The sequence below is a fragment of the Marmota flaviventris genome, chromosome 15, assembly GCF_047511675.1.
Source record: "Marmota flaviventris isolate mMarFla1 chromosome 15, mMarFla1.hap1, whole genome shotgun sequence".
In the NCBI taxonomy this organism is placed as follows: Eukaryota; Metazoa; Chordata; class Mammalia; order Rodentia; family Sciuridae; genus Marmota; species Marmota flaviventris.
This window is the reverse complement of record NC_092512.1, coordinates 426,904-442,180: the sequence shown is the minus strand read 5'-3', so window position 1 is coordinate 442,180 and position 15,277 is coordinate 426,904. Positions and strand designations below refer to the sequence as shown.

The 15,277-nt window shown below is 62.0% G+C and overlaps 3 protein-coding genes across 5 annotated transcripts; 2 read left to right on the top strand and 1 right to left on the bottom strand.

Annotated features, from left to right (window-relative positions):
- The first annotated feature begins 58 nt into the window (after positions 1-58).
- Positions 59-4,694, top strand: Gpt (glutamic--pyruvic transaminase). 2 transcript variants are annotated; one of them, XM_071602044.1, is made up of 12 exons: positions 59-963; positions 2,076-2,241; positions 2,341-2,430; positions 2,507-2,615; positions 2,742-2,875; positions 2,988-3,231; positions 3,386-3,465; positions 3,538-3,674; positions 3,773-3,947; positions 4,050-4,205; positions 4,275-4,387; positions 4,458-4,694. In XM_071602044.1, exons 2-12 carry the CDS (start codon positions 2,080-2,082, stop codon positions 4,546-4,548), a joined length of 1,491 nt encoding a protein of 496 aa, XP_071458145.1. In that variant the 5' UTR covers positions 59-963; positions 2,076-2,079; the 3' UTR covers positions 4,549-4,694. The 2 variants fall into 2 exon arrangements, with proteins under 2 accessions (XP_071458145.1, XP_071458144.1); XM_071602043.1 differs by having other exon boundaries at positions 59-1,627.
- A 1,599-nt stretch (positions 4,695-6,293) lies between these two features.
- On the top strand, positions 6,294-8,606 carry Mfsd3 (major facilitator superfamily domain containing 3). Its single transcript, XM_027952021.3, has 5 exons — positions 6,294-7,406; positions 7,776-7,923; positions 8,019-8,143; positions 8,211-8,320; positions 8,392-8,606. Exons 1-5 carry the CDS (start codon positions 6,668-6,670, stop codon positions 8,563-8,565), a joined length of 1,296 nt encoding a protein of 431 aa, XP_027807822.2. The 5' UTR covers positions 6,294-6,667; the 3' UTR covers positions 8,566-8,606.
- Positions 8,607-8,685: 79 nt separating this feature from the next.
- Positions 8,686-15,184, bottom strand: Recql4 (RecQ like helicase 4). Of its 2 annotated transcripts, XM_027951637.3 has the most exons (22): positions 15,033-15,184; positions 14,931-14,964; positions 14,725-14,816; positions 14,377-14,517; positions 13,370-14,125; positions 13,153-13,279; positions 12,922-13,035; positions 12,715-12,822; positions 12,537-12,629; positions 12,329-12,465; positions 11,775-11,858; positions 11,515-11,703; positions 11,246-11,425; positions 11,029-11,170; positions 10,685-10,947; positions 10,316-10,604; positions 10,120-10,249; positions 9,868-10,037; positions 9,600-9,780; positions 9,363-9,513; positions 9,070-9,178; positions 8,686-8,981 (listed from the first exon to the last, which is right to left on the bottom strand). In XM_027951637.3, exons 1-22 carry the CDS (start codon positions 15,114-15,116, stop codon positions 8,857-8,859), a joined length of 3,699 nt encoding a protein of 1,232 aa, XP_027807438.2. In that variant the 5' UTR covers positions 15,117-15,184; the 3' UTR covers positions 8,686-8,856. The 2 variants fall into 2 exon arrangements, with proteins under 2 accessions (XP_027807438.2, XP_071458111.1); XM_071602010.1 differs by lacking the exons at positions 14,377-14,517; positions 14,725-14,816; positions 14,931-14,964; positions 15,033-15,184 and having other exon boundaries at positions 10,120-10,604; positions 13,390-13,500.
- Positions 15,185-15,277: the final 93 nt, after the last annotated feature.

Genomic DNA, 15,277 nt, shown 5'->3' with positions numbered 1-15,277 from the left:
CAGGTGGTGCTGCTGGACAGGTGCCGCCCATGCCCACGAGCAAGCACTCAGGCCTGTAGGTGCGTGCTGGGGCTCGCAAGTAGAGGCCTGGCCCCTGTGTGGGAGGGAGGCCCAAGGGCCACTGGGCAAGAAGCCTGGCCTTTCCCCACACCCTCCCTGCTATCTTCGACTTCCTGGAAGCACTGTTAACTCTTTGTTTTCCGGAGGGCAGTAGGGTACTTTAGAAGGAACCTCTTTTCGGGCCAGAGCTGAGGGGGACCATACCAAGGGGCAGGAGTCCTGACCTGCCAAGGGAGGGCGTATTTTTTCCAGGATTCCTGGGCCAGAGCCAGTAGAGCAAATCTGGCACGGCCGGCATCAGGCACTTCCCAGGGGCAGTGGTTCCCCAATTCGTGGCATGTTGCCCTGATCCTGGGCCCTGGCTGCCAACTTCTGCCTGGGCTGGTATAGGTGACAAGCACTTGGCCACTCAGGCTCTGAGCTGGCTGGATACAATGTGTAAGGATGAAGGGGCCCCTTAGGGGCCTCAAGCTGGAGGGCTGAGGGCACTGCCAGATCATCTCTCTGTCCACCGTAGGCAGCCCTGCAGGGCCACCCGCCCTGGGTGGTATGAGTTTAGGCTACCCTCCTCTCCTTGCTGGGTACTGACCTGGTCTGCTCAGTGTCCAGGGCCCGCCTGCCCTTCTAGCATCTGTGGTTGGAGGGTTGCTGCCCTTAGCAGGTCTGGGGGAGGGCCAGGGGCTAGCTGCTGGTTAAATTTAGTGAGTGGGGCGGTACCTCTGCCTAAGGTCCACCTACCACCACAGCTGCCACTTGGGCCCTGATGCCAGAAGTCAGGCAGTGGCTGGCTCTGACTGGGGCCGGGCTCATATTAACCTGTCCTCTGATGTGAGGGCCAAAGGACAGGCCTGTGAATTGGGAGGCCATTGTGGCAGCAGAACTGAGAGGTGCAAGTTGAGAGAGGTATGTGTGTGTGTCTGTGTGCATGTGTGCGCGCGCGTGCATTCCCCACTTAGAACTCCTGGTGGCTTCTCTCCCAATCTGCAGAAACAGAGGAGCCAAGGCTCCCCTTCCGTCTCAGCAGCTGCTACTGCCCAGCTCAGAGGGCTGGCTGCCCGACTGTCAGTTCACCCTTGGATCTGGCTGGCCTGGCAGCCTGCAGAGGCAAACCCTGGGAATGGCCTGTGAGCCTGTGGAGGTGGGGTTCTGGGGACCTATCGCAGTTTACTTCCTGCTCTCTCCACCAATCAGGAAGGAGGGAAGGTGACAGGCTACCCCCCCCCCCATGCCTGGGGTGTGGCCCCAAGGGCAACCCCAGGCTCCTGTGTGTTGAAAGGGTGTGAGGGCCACCTGGGGCAAGGGGTTCGCCTGCCCTGTCTCCAGCCCTCCTCCTCCCTCCAGCCCCTTGCAATGCTGATCAGGGACCAGGTCCAGCTGCAGTGTTGTTGGAGTCTCTGGGCCACGGCCGTTGCCCTGGTGGAACTCAGAGTCTCTACTCCTCACTCGCCCCCCCCAGCCCCCCCAGCATTCCTAAGGCCTGGCTGTCACCTAGGAGACAGGTCTGTCTGCTGGCCTAAGAAAAGATGGGGGTGCCAAGAGGGCTAGGCCTCAGCCGTGCCCTGCTGAGGTAAATCCAGTGGCTACTGGCTCCAGTCTCACCTGAGGGGTCACCCCTACCCAACTCTGCCAACCTCTCAGGTCCACTAGGCCCAGGCATGGAGCCCTTCCCTCCCCCAACACCAAGGCCGTCTCTCCCTACCCCCCACGTGGGTCTCCTGCTCTCCTGTCGTGGGGACACTGGGCGGGCACTGGGACTCACCCCAAGCCCCGCCTGCTGCCTCACCCACGCCCTCTGCCTCCCTGGGGCAGAACTGTGCCCAGACTGTGGGGTGGAGCCCTCTCTGTCCCTGTCTTTGGAGCCAGTAGGCTGCAGTGAAGCGGGTGTCTTCTCACGCTGAGCTCCCTGATTCAGGCTCCCTCTCCCATCCTGAGCTCCCAAGCCTGGACCCTGCTGCCCCCACCACCACCTCTGGGCCTGCCACCTCCTGAGCCACCTTCCTGCCTGATCTGAGCAGAGTCATGGCCTTGAGAGTAGGTGACCAGAGCCGGGCTGCAAGGAATGGGCTGAGGGACAAGGTGCTGACACTGGACTCCATGAACCCGTGTGTGCGCAAGGTGGAGTACGCCGTGCGTGGCCCCATAGTGCTGCGGGCCTTGGAGCTGGAGCAGGAGCTGCGCCAGGTACGGTCCTGAGGCCCTGCTACCCTCCGGCTGCTCCTGGGACAAGGGCTGTGGGGGTAGTGGTGCCCAGTCTGGCTGCCTTCTCCCTTTCCCTCCCAGGGTGTGGAGAAGCCCTTCACCGAGGTCATCCGTGCCAACATTGGAGATGCACAGGCCATGGGGCAGAGGCCCGTCACTTTCTTCCGCCAGGTGAGGCTCCTGTACTGCTGGTGTGCCCTGGCTGCAGCCATCAGGGTGCCCTGACCTCGTCATTCCGCCCGCCCAGGTCTTGGCCCTCTGTGTCCACCCAGATCTCTTGGACAGCCCTGACTTCCCTGAGGATGCCAAACGAAGGGCTCAGCGCATCTTGCAGGCTTGCGGGGGCCACAGCCTGGGTGAGTGCTGGTGCCAGGCGGGGACCAAGCCCCAGGAAGAAGCAGAGAAGGGTGGATCTCTTGGGAGGGTTGCGGGAGGACTAGCCACTTTCATGGGTCTGCTCTGCTCTGCTTGCCGGAGTCCAGGGGCCTATAGCATCAGCTCTGGCATCCAGCTGATCCGTGAGGATGTTGCACGGTACATCGAGAGGCGAGATGGAGGCATCCCGGCCGACCCCAACAACATCTTCCTGTCCACGGGTGCCAGTGATGCCATCGTGGTAGGCTGGGCCAGGGCAGGACACAGTGGCTCTTCATCTGGGGTTGCACAGGGCAGGGGCTGGGTGCAGCCCCTTGGCCCTGCCAACACTGCGCTCCTCCCCCTGCCCACAGACGGTCCTGAAGCTGCTGGTGGCTGGTGAGGGCCGCCGGCGTACAGGCGTGCTCATCCCTGTCCCGCAGTACCCGCTCTACTCGGCCACTCTGGCGGAACTGGACGCGGTGCAGGTGGACTACTACCTGGATGAGGAGCGCACGTGGGCACTCGATGTGGCTGAGCTGCGGCGCAGGCTGTCTCAAGCACGTGACCACTGCTGCCCACGCGCGCTCTGCGTGATCAACCCCGGCAACCCCACCGGTGCGCCACCTCCCTGCCCCACCTACCCTGACCCCTCCAGCTGCTACGTGCTCCTAGGCCCACCACCATGGGTCAGTCAACCGCCACTGTCCAGATGAGCAGGGGTGGGGTGGTGGGTGCCCGCAGTTGACCCCGGCCGCGCTGCTGTCCCCAGGGCAGGTGCAGACCCGGGAGTGCATCGAGGCTGTGATCCGCTTCGCATTCGAAGAGGGACTCTTTCTGATGGCTGATGAGGTGCTTACAGGGATGCGCAAGGGAGGGTGGCTGCGGGTCCCGGGCGGCCGCGTGACGACAGCGCCCCTGCAGGTGTACCAGGACAACGTGTACGCAGAGGGCTCGCGCTTCTACTCCTTCAAGAAGGTGCTCACCGAGATGGGCCCACCGTACGCCACGCAGCAGGAGCTTGCCTCCTTCCACTCAGCCTCCAAGGGCTACATGGGCGAGTGCGTGTGGGCCGGTGGGGGGGTTCTTGGACTCCAGCCACTTTCCTGCCCCCTCTGCCCGGCTGGGCCTCGACCTTGACGCCTGCCCTACCTGGCAGGTGCGGGTTCCGCGGTGGCTACGTGGAGGTGGTGAACATGGACCCCGAAGTGCAGCGGCAGATGCTGAAGCTGATGAGTGTGCGGCTGTGCCCGCCTGTGCCGGGCCAGGCCCTGCTGGACATGGTGGTCAGCCCGCCAGCACCCTCTGACCCCTCCTTTGCGCAGTTCCAGGAGGTGAGGGAAATGAGGCCAAGGGCATCTGGCGAGCCAGTTGGGAAAAGGATTGAGGGCTACTGTGTCCCTGCCCTGCCCTGATTGTCCCCTCCGTGGCTGCAGGAGAGGCAAATGGTGCTAGCTGAGCTGGCGGCCAAGGCCAAGCTCACGGAGCAGGTCTTCAATGAAACTCCTGGCATCAGATGCAACCCAGTGCAGGGTGCCATGTACTCCTTCCCTCGAGTGCAGCTGCCCCCCCGGGCGGTCCGGCTTGCTCAGGTCTGGTGGGGCAGGGCAGGGTGGGGCGGAGGCCTGGGCATAGAGCTCTGACCGCCCTCCACACCGCAGGAGCTCGGCCTGGCCCCAGACATGTTCTTCTGCCAGCGCCTCCTGGAGGAGACCGGGATCTGCGTGGTGCCTGGGAGTGGCTTTGGGCAACTGGAGGGCACCTATCACTTCCGGTGAGACCAGGCCCGCACAGCCTGCCAGTGCCTGCTGTGCCCCCTTTGGCTTATAGCTTGCCCTTTCCAGGATGACCATTCTGCCCCCCATGGAGAAGCTTCGACTGCTGCTGGAGAAGCTGAGCCGTTTTTATGCCAAGTTCACCCGGGAGTACTCCTGAGGCCACCACAGGGACCAGGCTGGGCTGCCTGGACTGACTCTGCCCAGGGACCTGGTGGTCTCTGGACCCCTCAGAACTTGCTGCTGCCCCTTGGGGGCTGGGCATCTCTCTCTGCCAGTTCCTAATAAAGCTGAGTGTGGTTATGACTCTGGAGGGGTGAGCCCCACTTCCATGGGTGATGACTCCACCTTCGGCTGCCCCGACTACCTTCATTGCAGGCTTGGGGACCCCACTTAAGGGACACCAGGGCCCATCTTCAGGAGCAGTGGTCAAGGTGGGCTCCCAGAGAAGGACCCTCCTGTCTAGTATCCACCTGCTAGTCCTAGAGACAGCACCTCATGGGCTGGCTGTCCATTCCCTTGGTCTGACAAGTCACATAAAAATCAGGTAATGGTACCAGTAAGGACAGGCCACCTGTGCCTCCTGGGGCAGCCCCAGATCCGTCAGGGAGGAGATGAGACTTGATAGTGAATCACAGGGGCAGTGGCACCAGAGAACCCCCGTCAGAGAAAGTAGCCTTTTCTGAAGAAGAAAAAAGGTGTGTACTGCACCCTGCTCTTCCTCTGCCAGCAGGAGGGGGCTGGCTGGGCTCTCTCCTACTGGGGAGTGACAGGGCTCAAGGTGGCAGTGCCCACCTGGGTTCTGCAGGAGGAGGGGGAGATCTTGGTGCGAATGCAGCCCTCTTGACTGGGAGGCCTGGAGGCGGAAAAGGGATGCTGAGGGCAGAGTACCTTGAGGAAGTCCCGCGTCCTTGCCTCTGAGACGCAGGACGGAGGGCCCGTTGGGTGCACCCTGCAAACACAGCTGTGGATCATATTTGATCCGCAACAGTGTTCCTCTGAGGTAGGCATGGTAGTCCCATTTTATAGATGAGAAAATTTGGGCTCCAAGACTCTGGAAGTGACGGGACACTAGTGATTCAGAAGCCACAGACATAAGCTGGCTGTCCTTCTTACATGCAGAGATACACAGACTTTGAGACATTTTTTTTTTTTTTTGGGGGGGGGCGGGAGGGTACTGGAGACGGAACCCAGGGTCCATCCCCAGTCCTTTTTAGACATTTTGAGATAGGGTCTTGCTGAAGCTGGTCTCAAACTCGCGATCCTCCTGCTGCTGGCTTCCAGAGTTGCTGGGATTTCAGGCCACCACGCCCAGGCTGGAGATGGTTCCTCAGCCTCATCCTGGCTTCCTTATCCCCGGAGGGCACAGCTCTGGGCAGCAGAGACTGCACTTGGGTCTCCCTTTCAGGGTCAGAGTCAGGAAGGGTTGGGCCTGATTGGTCAGGCTCCCCTCATTGCGGGGCAGGAGCGGAGGGTAGGGGCAGTGTGGTTGGCTGTGTCCTGGTTGAGCCCTGGCCCTGACCTTTCACGTAAGACCCCCGCCTTCCGCGGCCCTCGGTGGCTAGTACCTTGGGGAGAGGGCTAAAGCCACAAGCACAGCGGAGGACCAGTGACAGAAACACAGTCGACAGGTCACTTCTCCAAGGGGGCTGGATACTGGGAGGTACTTATAGAGCAGAGCGGATAACAGGGGGCGGGGCAGGGCTAGTGACCACTGAGCGGAGACGATGATTCCTATACTGGAGGCCAGCCCCTGGCCGTGGAGGCCACCACGGATGCCTGCGCATCAGGAGCTGGGGCTAACGGGCGGCCCTGCTCAGGCTGGCCACCAGGGGCGCCTGGGAGCCAGAGAGCCGACGCTCTGGGCCGCTCAGGATCTCAGTGGCTCACGCGGCCTTCCAGAGCGGGGCACGGGCTGCCGCGGGGCTTCTGCGGCTTCTCGCCCACGGTTTGCGTCCACACTCCGCTCCGGCTCGGGGTGGGGGTGGGGGCCCACAAGGTTTCCCCGGGACAGCGGTACGGAGCTGGGGGTACCGTGGAGGAGGCGCCATGAGGCCCAGCCCAGAGGGGCCTACTCGCCTCCCCAGGCCCCGCCCCGCGCAAAGCACGCTGGGAGCCGCGGGCTGCGGGAGCCGGCAGTCCTGCGGGGTGGAGGTCCCGGTTCTTACTGGCTGCTTTGTCCCAGCTTTGGTTCTTTTGGGGCATCGACAACCCCAGGACCTCAACGCGCGCATCCGGGCCCCAGCTTACCCTGCCCCTGACCCGGTGCGGATGGGACAATGCCGTGTCAGACCCCACCGGGGCCTCGCTCCCGGCCTGAGCCCGCCCGGGCCCTTCTGACACTGACCATGCACGGAAAGCTGCTGCCGCTGGCCAGTCTCTACTTGGTGCAGGGCCTGCCCTATGGGCTGCAGTCCAGCCTGCTGCCTATCCTGCTGCGGGCCCGCGGCCTCTCCCTGACGCGCGTGGGTCTAGCCAAAGGTCTGTATGCACCGTGGCTGTTCAAGCTGGCGTGGGCCCCACTGGTGGACAGACGGGGCTCCCCGCGGACCTGGCTGACGCTCAGCACAGCGGCTCTAGGCCTAGTATGTGGGCTGCTGGCCGCACTGCCTCCCAACCAAGGTAGCCAGGACGCGCTGCCCGCCACCGTGATGGGGCTGCTGCTGTTGCTGAACCTTGGTGCGGCTGTGCAGGACGTAGCCCTGGACACACTGGCCGTCCAGCTCCTGGATCCAGCCGAGCTGGGACCCGGCAACACCGTGCAGGTGGTCGCTTACAAGCTGGGGGCAGCGCTGGCTGGGGGCGGACTGCTTGTTCTCTTGCCCACTCTCTCTTGGCCACTGGTCTTTGTGCTCCTGGCTGCCACCTACTGGCTGGCCGCTGCACTGGCCTGGACTGCACCAGCGCTGCACCAGCTACCATGGCCTCAGCCCGCAGAGCACACCCCACACCTGCAGGATTTGCTGGCTGCTCCCGAGACCCTGTGGACAGCAGGCTTTGTGCTCACCTACAAGCTGGGTGAGTTAAGTCTCAAGCCAGGCAACAACAGGACCGGGGCCTCAGGGACAGCTCCAGGTGGGTCCCCGAGGCCTCTGGGACCCACTTAAGGGGCCGCCCTCTTTCTTGGGCTGGCTCCAGAACCCAGCCTGGATCGCAGCACCCCGGGTTCTGCAACCTGGCCTTGCCTCTTGTCCTCCCTCAGCTCCAGCCCAAGTCCTAGCCCCTTGAGTTGCTCTGGTGTTGTTGTCTGCTGACCCTGGGCTCCACCAAATGCCCAGTGCATTTCTCTCCCAGCACCTGTGGCCCAGGATAATGGGGGCAGGGCAGGGGCCCAGGTGGGGAGAAGAGAAGTAGGGGCAGGCGTGGGGATTGCTGCTGCTTCTGCAGGTGAGCAGGGCGCTGGCAGCCTATTTCCGCTCCTCCTACTGGACCATGGTGCTTCTGCCCCAGAGCTGGGACTCTGGAACGGCTTGGGTGCTGTGGCCTGCTCTATCACTGGATCCTCCTTGGGTGGAGCCCTACTGGCCAGGCATTGGTAAGCCCTTCTCAGCCTGCCCTGCCCCCTCCTCACCCTTGGCCCTGTCCTAGATCCTCTGACCTATAACCTCCCCACTCCCACCCCAACCCCAGGGAGCCACTCCTTCTGTTGAGGTCAGTGTTGCAGCTCCGCCTTGGGGGCTTGGCCTGCCAGACTGCTCTGCTCTTCTACCTGGACACTCCAGGGGCCAGTGTGGGCCCTGGCACACTCCTAAGAGGTGAGGGGCTGGCTTTGGGGGTGGAGGGTCCGGGAGTTTGGGGCCCTGCTGACCTCTCTTCTCTCAGGAGCAGCCTTGCTGAGCCTGTGTCTGCAGCACTTCCTGGGGGGCCTGGTCACCACTGCCACCTTCACTGTGATGATGCATTGCAGCCAGCTGGCACCCAGGGCCCTTCAGGTGAGGGGATGTGGCAGGGACACCCAGGAGCTGGGAAGGCCTGAGGCTCTGACCATACACCCCATCCCCAGGCAACGCACTATAGCCTCCTGGCCACTCTGGAGCTGCTGGGCAAGTTGCTGATGGGTGCCCTGGCTGGAATGCTGGCTGATGGTCTGGGCCCACATCCCTGCTTCACCGTCTTTCTTGTGCTCTCAGCACTGCCCCTTTTGGACCTTGGCCTGGCACCCAGCACCCTGGCCTGAACTGGGCGGGAGGACTGTCAATAAAGCCAAGTGTGCCTTTAGCCTGAATGTGTCTGCAGAATGTGAGGCACAGTTGTCCTCAGACTAAGGGCTGCCTTGCTGGAAAGGAGGGCCCATGAAAACAACTCAGACCCCTTTTATTCTGCATTTTGGAACCCCTTTGTCACAATTCAGTTGCTGGCAGATTTCAATACTGTGTTGATCATTGACAGCTGCACTGCTGCCTTGAGGAGTGGCCATGTGTCTACCTGTCCTACATGGGGGCAGCAGCCTTGTGAGCAGGGCAGTCAGTCATCGGCCAACCAGTAGGAGCTCCTCTGTGGCCAGGCGCATCAGGGCCTGGAAACTCAGATGTAGGTACTTTCTCCAGAAGCGCTGGTCCTGCCCATATACCTGGGCTGGGTATCGAGGGCTTCCTGTGGGGGAGCAGAAAGACACAGACCTGAGGTGGGCTGGTTCCTGTCCCTAGCCCTGTCTGCATCAGGCAGCCCCTGGAGCCCTCACCAATGCCATGAAAGATACGAGCCACGGCCCTGCTGGAAAACCTCTCTTCTGGCCTCAGGGACAGGAGCTGGCGGATGTCATGGCGGACCTGGTCCTCCCAGTCCTGAAGCTGTGGGTGGACAAGCACATCAGACTTCCCTGAGCTTCCAGAGAACCACATCCAACATAGCCAAGCCTGGCCGCTGAGGAAGCCTGTGGACAGGCTAGGTAGGGGGTGTGAACTGTCCAAATCAGGGATGTGGGTGTGGCACCATCCTTGGCTTTGGAGATCACCCCAGAGGGGCTACGCTCACCTGGACCTGCCCAGGCTCTGGGCCCTGCTCCTCTATCCCTCCCTCTTCCTTTTCCTCTTCCTCGAAGTAGCAGCTGAGTAGGGCCTTCAGCTGGGCACTGCGATCCATGTCAGGCTGCTCGAGGCAGGGCCCACAGCTGGGGAAGGCCACACTGGGGTGCAGGGGTGAGAGGAGCCTATCAAGACTGCCCATGGGGACAGAGTGGATGGTCCCAGCACCTGCCCACCCACTTCCTACCTGTGAAAGGCCTCAGACATTCGGCGCAGATGTGCCAGGGCCTTGCGCTCTTGGGCCTGCACACGGTTGAACAGAAAGTCGCATACCTCGTCCCTCTCCTCAGCAGTCAGATCACCAGGGCTGCGCAGGTGGAACGCCAGCTCCCTGAACTCCACAATCACCCCTGTTCCCTGCAGCACACCTGCCAGAGTGTATCAGGTGTAGGGTGGATGGGTGGGAGGGTGGATGGGTGGCCGGCAGTCGGGTGGGGGAGTAGGGGCAAGCACACCTGTCCTGGGCTCTGGGTCCCACTGCAGCTGACGGAGAGCCTGCTGCACAGATGCCAGCTCCCAGCCCATCGAGTTCACCAGCTCTACCACATCAAATTCCATGGAGCTGCTGCCTGGCCCCATGTCCTCAGGTGGCCACCTGGCCCAGCATGCAGCTGCAAGAGGACACCTGTGCTCCAGAGGAAAGGGGCATGTGACTAGCATCCCTGGCCCTCTGTCCATATCCCTGACCCGGGGTGCTGTGTACTCACTTGTGGGCCAGGGCCTGGAGCTGGGTGGGGCCCCCAGGGCAGCGCAGGTGACAGCGGGAATAGGTGGTTGGCAGCAGCTCCAGCCAGTGCCGGGGATGCAGCTCCAGGTAGCACAGCAGGGTCTCAATGGCTGTAGGGGGGAGTGGGCTCAGGTGGTGTGGGGACAGCCCCCCTCCCCCATCTTCCCGGCCCTTACCCTCTTCTGGCATGTCCAGGGCCTGCACTATTTGCTGTATTGGGAGTGCTCGGGCATGGCCAGGGCAGACCTGTCCCCGCACTGGGGCAGCTGAGTGGCCACTGTGCTGCTTGGCCTCCTGCAGGGGGGCCCCAGCTGTGGGCCTCATCCCATTCCTGCCTCCTTCCTGCTCTGGAGGCTGTGGCGTACAGGAGCAGGGTGGAAACAGGCGCTGTACCAGCTTTTTCAGGGCCAAGAAATCGGCACCGTTGGCGTGCACATGTCTACGCAGCTCCTGCAGGTCCTTGCCCTGTAGAAGCAGAGCTATGAGTCTGTGTGTGGCCAGGGCACCAGGGGCTGGCCTGGTGTGAGGGATGGCAGGGTGCCAACCTGAGGCTGCAGGAAGAGGTGGCAATGGGCAGGCTGCCCATCACGTCCAGCACGGCCCACAGCCTGCACATAGCTCTCAAAGCTTGGGGGCATCCCCAGGTGCAGCACGGCCCGCACATCTGTCCTGTCTAGTCCCATGCCAAAGGCCACGGTGGCCACCACCACCCGCAGATGGCCTTGCATGAAGGCCCGCTGCACTCGCTGCCGCTCCCGGGTGCACATGCCAGCATGATAAGCTGCAGCTACAGTCTCTGGGGCATGACCTTGGGGAAGATGGAGAGATGGCTGGTGGCATCAGGGCTGGCACACGGGGTGGCCCTGGGGCCTACCCTGTGGTGCCCTACCTCTAGAGCCTGGGTCCTGCCCTGCACACAGGCAGGTTCGGAGAAGTGCAGCAACTCGCTCTGTGTCCTCCCGTCGGTTGCAGTAAATGATGATTGAATCCAGGGCACGAAAGCGGTCACCCTGCAGCAGCGTCACCAGAGCCTGGCAGGGAGCAGTGGTCACTGGCCAGGCAGGATGTGGGCTCTCTGCCCAGGACCCTGCTATGTGCACACCTACCTGGTGTGGGTTCCTGTCTACAGACACAGACAGGTGCAAGTTGGCAGGGATGGGGGCTGGCCCACCCCGGCCAAGCTCCTTGGCTACACCCAGGTGCTGGGCTACATCACGAGCAGTGCTGCGTGTGGCTGTGGCTGTGAGACCCAGGAAACAGCGTACACCCATGCGCTCCCGAAGTACCTGCATCAGAAGGGAAGGGTGATGGTGAGGCCACCCAGCCCATGGGGCCCTTATCCATCCACCACCCACCATGACCCCCCTTGACTCACTTTGCAGATGCGCAGGTAGCAAGGCCGGAAATTGTGTGACCACTGAGAGAGGCAGTGGGCCTCATCAATGCAAGCAAAGGCCACGGGGGGCAGCTGGGAGGCCTGGAGGAAGCTGGCAGGGCCGCCAGTCCCAGCCCCAACCAGTGCCTCTGGGGACAGCATCAGCACATTGACCTGGGCTGCCTGCACCTGAAGGCATCAGGGTTAGGGGCACTACCCAGATGACTACCCACAGACCCCCGCCCATGGGATACCCTGACCTTCTGCAGAACAGACTCCCGCTGCTTCTTGGTCATGCCCGAGTGGAGGCAGGCTGCCTTGAGACATGGGGGCAGGCTGGACATCTGCAGATAGAGGCAGTGCTGTCACAGGCTAGTCCAATCCTGGCTGTCCCCTGAATTCTGCAGGTACTCAACAGGCTCCCTGGGAGAAGCACCAGATCCTGGGTTCTGGGATAAAGGCATTGGCCCTGCCCATTCCCTAGGGCAGCGGTCTCACTTGGCTGGGGGCACTGTGATGACCAGCCGAATTACCCCACACAAAAAACAAGAATCCTCAGCTGAGGCTGTGGGCCACCACCCCAAAATGCACCCCTCTTTTGGACCACTTTTACTTCCAACCTTTGGGAGGGTCTGTAAGAGAGCCCTGGGCCTAGGGCCCTGAAGCTAAGGGGCCTGATGGTGGGTGTTGGGGGTTAGGCCCTGTTACCCTTGAGCACAGGTGAGCAGAACACCTTGTAGCTCCTGGTGTTCAGGGAACAGAAAGCAACCCCAGGGCACCAGAGGCTTTGGTTCCCAACACTTGATCCACACACCTGGTCATCCATGAGCGACAGGAGCGGGGAGACCACCAGTGTGAGGCAGGAGCTGCGGCGGGCGCACAGCAGGGCAGGAAGCTGGTAGCACAGGGACTTACCAGCACCTGTAGGTAGCTCCAGCAGTGTGGAGATGCCTAGGCCAGACAAGAGGCAGTTGCAAGGCTGTGTCCAAAGGCTAGAGCCAGTCCCCAGTGGCCACACTCACCCGACAGGATCCGCATGACTGCATGCTCCTGCCCTGGGCGGAAGGCTCGGTACCCTAGTTGCTCCAGGGCCTGGAACACCTCAGCTGGTGTCTCTGTGGACACAGGTGTTTGTCAGTAAGGCCTCCAAAGTCTCCCCACCCAGAGGTAAAGGCTCTGGTACAGTAAGTTTCTGCTCACCTGCTACCTGTCCTGAGGGCCCTGGTGGGTAGAGGGGTAGCACTGGGGGGTGCTGGGATGGGGGACACACCTGTAGCTCGGGCCCAGTAAGTCCTGTGTTCTCACCAACTGGGCAGACGAGAGAAGGTATTTTGGGGGCTCCAGGCTGCACTGAAACAGCCTGGCACAGGGGCCACTGGGTATAACCACCCTCTTCCCCTGACTTACTGGGGAGGTGGCAGCAAGCAGTGTCTGCTCTCCAGGCTGCTTCTTCCAAAGTAGGAAAGGACTGCATGTTGTCCCTGTTCTTGCCAATCTCCTTCTGAAGGCTCAGAGTGGGGCCTGGGCCAAGGGTGAGGAGATGACAGGGCGTTATTCGAGTAGAAGTGCCTACCAAAGGGGCTCCGTACTCCCTGCTTAGCACTGGCCCCTCCCATTTATCGGGGTGGAGGCCCTCACCTGGCTTGGAGCACTGGGGAACCCAGCGGCCAAACGGCCCAGACTGGAAACAAGAATCCTTGGCTGGGGGTCTGGCCCCACCCCCCCCGAAACACTCCCCTTTCTTCTGCCACTTCTGTTTCCATGCCTGAGGAGGGCGCACAAGAGAGAATCACATAAAAGGGAGATGGGAGAGGTATGGGGAAGGCCCACCCTTGTCCTGCTATGCCCATCTCACCTGCCTGCGGAGGAGCCTACCTCGAAGGGCCCCACCCCACACATAACGTTTGCGCTTCATGTTGAGCCGGACATAGTTACTTCTGTCCTGGACAGCTGGTCTACGGGACAACGTATGGGCCATCCCCTTAGGCTTCTTTGTCCTAGATGGACTTGAAGAACTGCTACAGGGCTGAGATGGCTGGGCCTGTACAGGTTGCCCTGGAAGGTCTTCTTCAAGTGCTACAGCCCCTGTCCCCTCAGACAAGGGTCCTCTTTGGCTGATGTCCTGCTGGGGCTGCACAGGACTCCCTCCATTCTCACTCCACTTTGGCTTCTTGCCTTGAGGGTTGCTGGGCTGAGGGCTCCCCATACCATTTTGGGCTGCCTGTGGGGCTGGAGTCTCTGGACCTTGTGAGAATTCCTCAGAGCAAGTATTGGGACCAAAGACAAGAAACTCTTCCGACGTCAGGTGTTGTGACTCCTTTCTACCCAGGCCAGGACTGCAGGCACTGGGGGGCTTCAGAAAATCTAAGGGTCCACTGTGGCACCGCTGAAGCCAGCCAGGGTCTAGGGAGCCCAGCCGCAGACTCAGAGATGCCCGAAGCTGCTGGAGCCGGCCTGAACTTCGCTTGGGCTCGGATGGCTGGGGAAGTGTGCCACCACTGACTTCTTCTGGAGAAGTGGGGGCAGTCCTTGGGCTGGGTGGACCTGTGGTGGGCATCTTGGACAAGGGTCTTCGTGGAGGCTGGAGTCTGCTGCCCAGTGTTGGCTCAGCCTGGGACAGGGAGGATAAAAGAGACCCCACTCTAAATGACAGCACAAGGTAAGATGCACAAACCTGACTGTGAACAAGACTGAGGGCAAAGGCTATCTTTGAGTACCACTTGGAAGTCAAGCCCTGACCAACACAGGGGCCCTGCCTGTGCCTGCATATAGTGTGGAAAGGTGGACACAAAGGCCTGCCTCTGGGTCTAGGGCACCTTTGGGCCCAGCTCTAATGTACTGCAGCCCACTTCCACTTTTCACCTGTAGTATGACCTTGAGATTGGCCTTGAGCCTCTTTCCATAGTCCTGCACAGATCCCCCCGGGCTCATCTGTGGAGTAGGTTGTGGACTCTGGGTTGCTGCCCGATTCAGGTGAGGTCCCCAGCAGCTGGCCTCGAGAACCTTCAGGAGGAAGAAGCAGGGGTCCAGACCAGAAAAAGGCTGGCAGGAGGGCTGAGGTGTCTGCAACACCCACCCCCAGGGGGAAGGCGTGGCTCTATTCTCCTCCCAAGTTCTATGCTCCGGAGGCTTGGCTGAGATTGCTCTTGGCTCCCAACACCCGGCCATACAGGAAGCTGACCGGCAGGTTGGGGTCACGGGCTCAGGTACCTCCTCCGCTGGGAGCGACGGCTCCGAGCTGCGGAGCCCGCCGCCGGCAAGGACCACCGACTGCTTTAGGGCGCGGTACTCGCGGTAGAGAGCTGGGTGGGTGGGAGGACGGGAGTCGGGGTCAGGGCGGGGTCCGCATCACCTCGCTCCCCCTTCCCCCGGCAGGCCGTCCCGCGCTCCGCGGTCCCCGGTATCGCATTGCTCACCGCGGACGTCCTCGGGCGCCGCCTCCACGTCTTCCTGTGAAGGGAACGTGTCAGACGGAGGCTGCGCCCTCTATAGCTCTCCCCTCCCACTACAGCTCGTACCTGGCCGGGCCGCCGCCGGTGCTGCCGCCTGAACCCGCGCTCCCACTCCTGTAGTTGCGTCCGCACGTCCCGCAGCCGCTCCATAGGGATCCAGTCCCGCGTCCTGCGAATCTTCCCGCCACACCAGCGACGTCGGTCTACCAGCCAATGGAGCTGCGCGGCAGGGCTGGGGCGGGGCCGCTGGGACGGATGACCAATCCGCCGGGCCCTGTAGGGTCGACCAATGGGTCGTGTCTACGTCATCG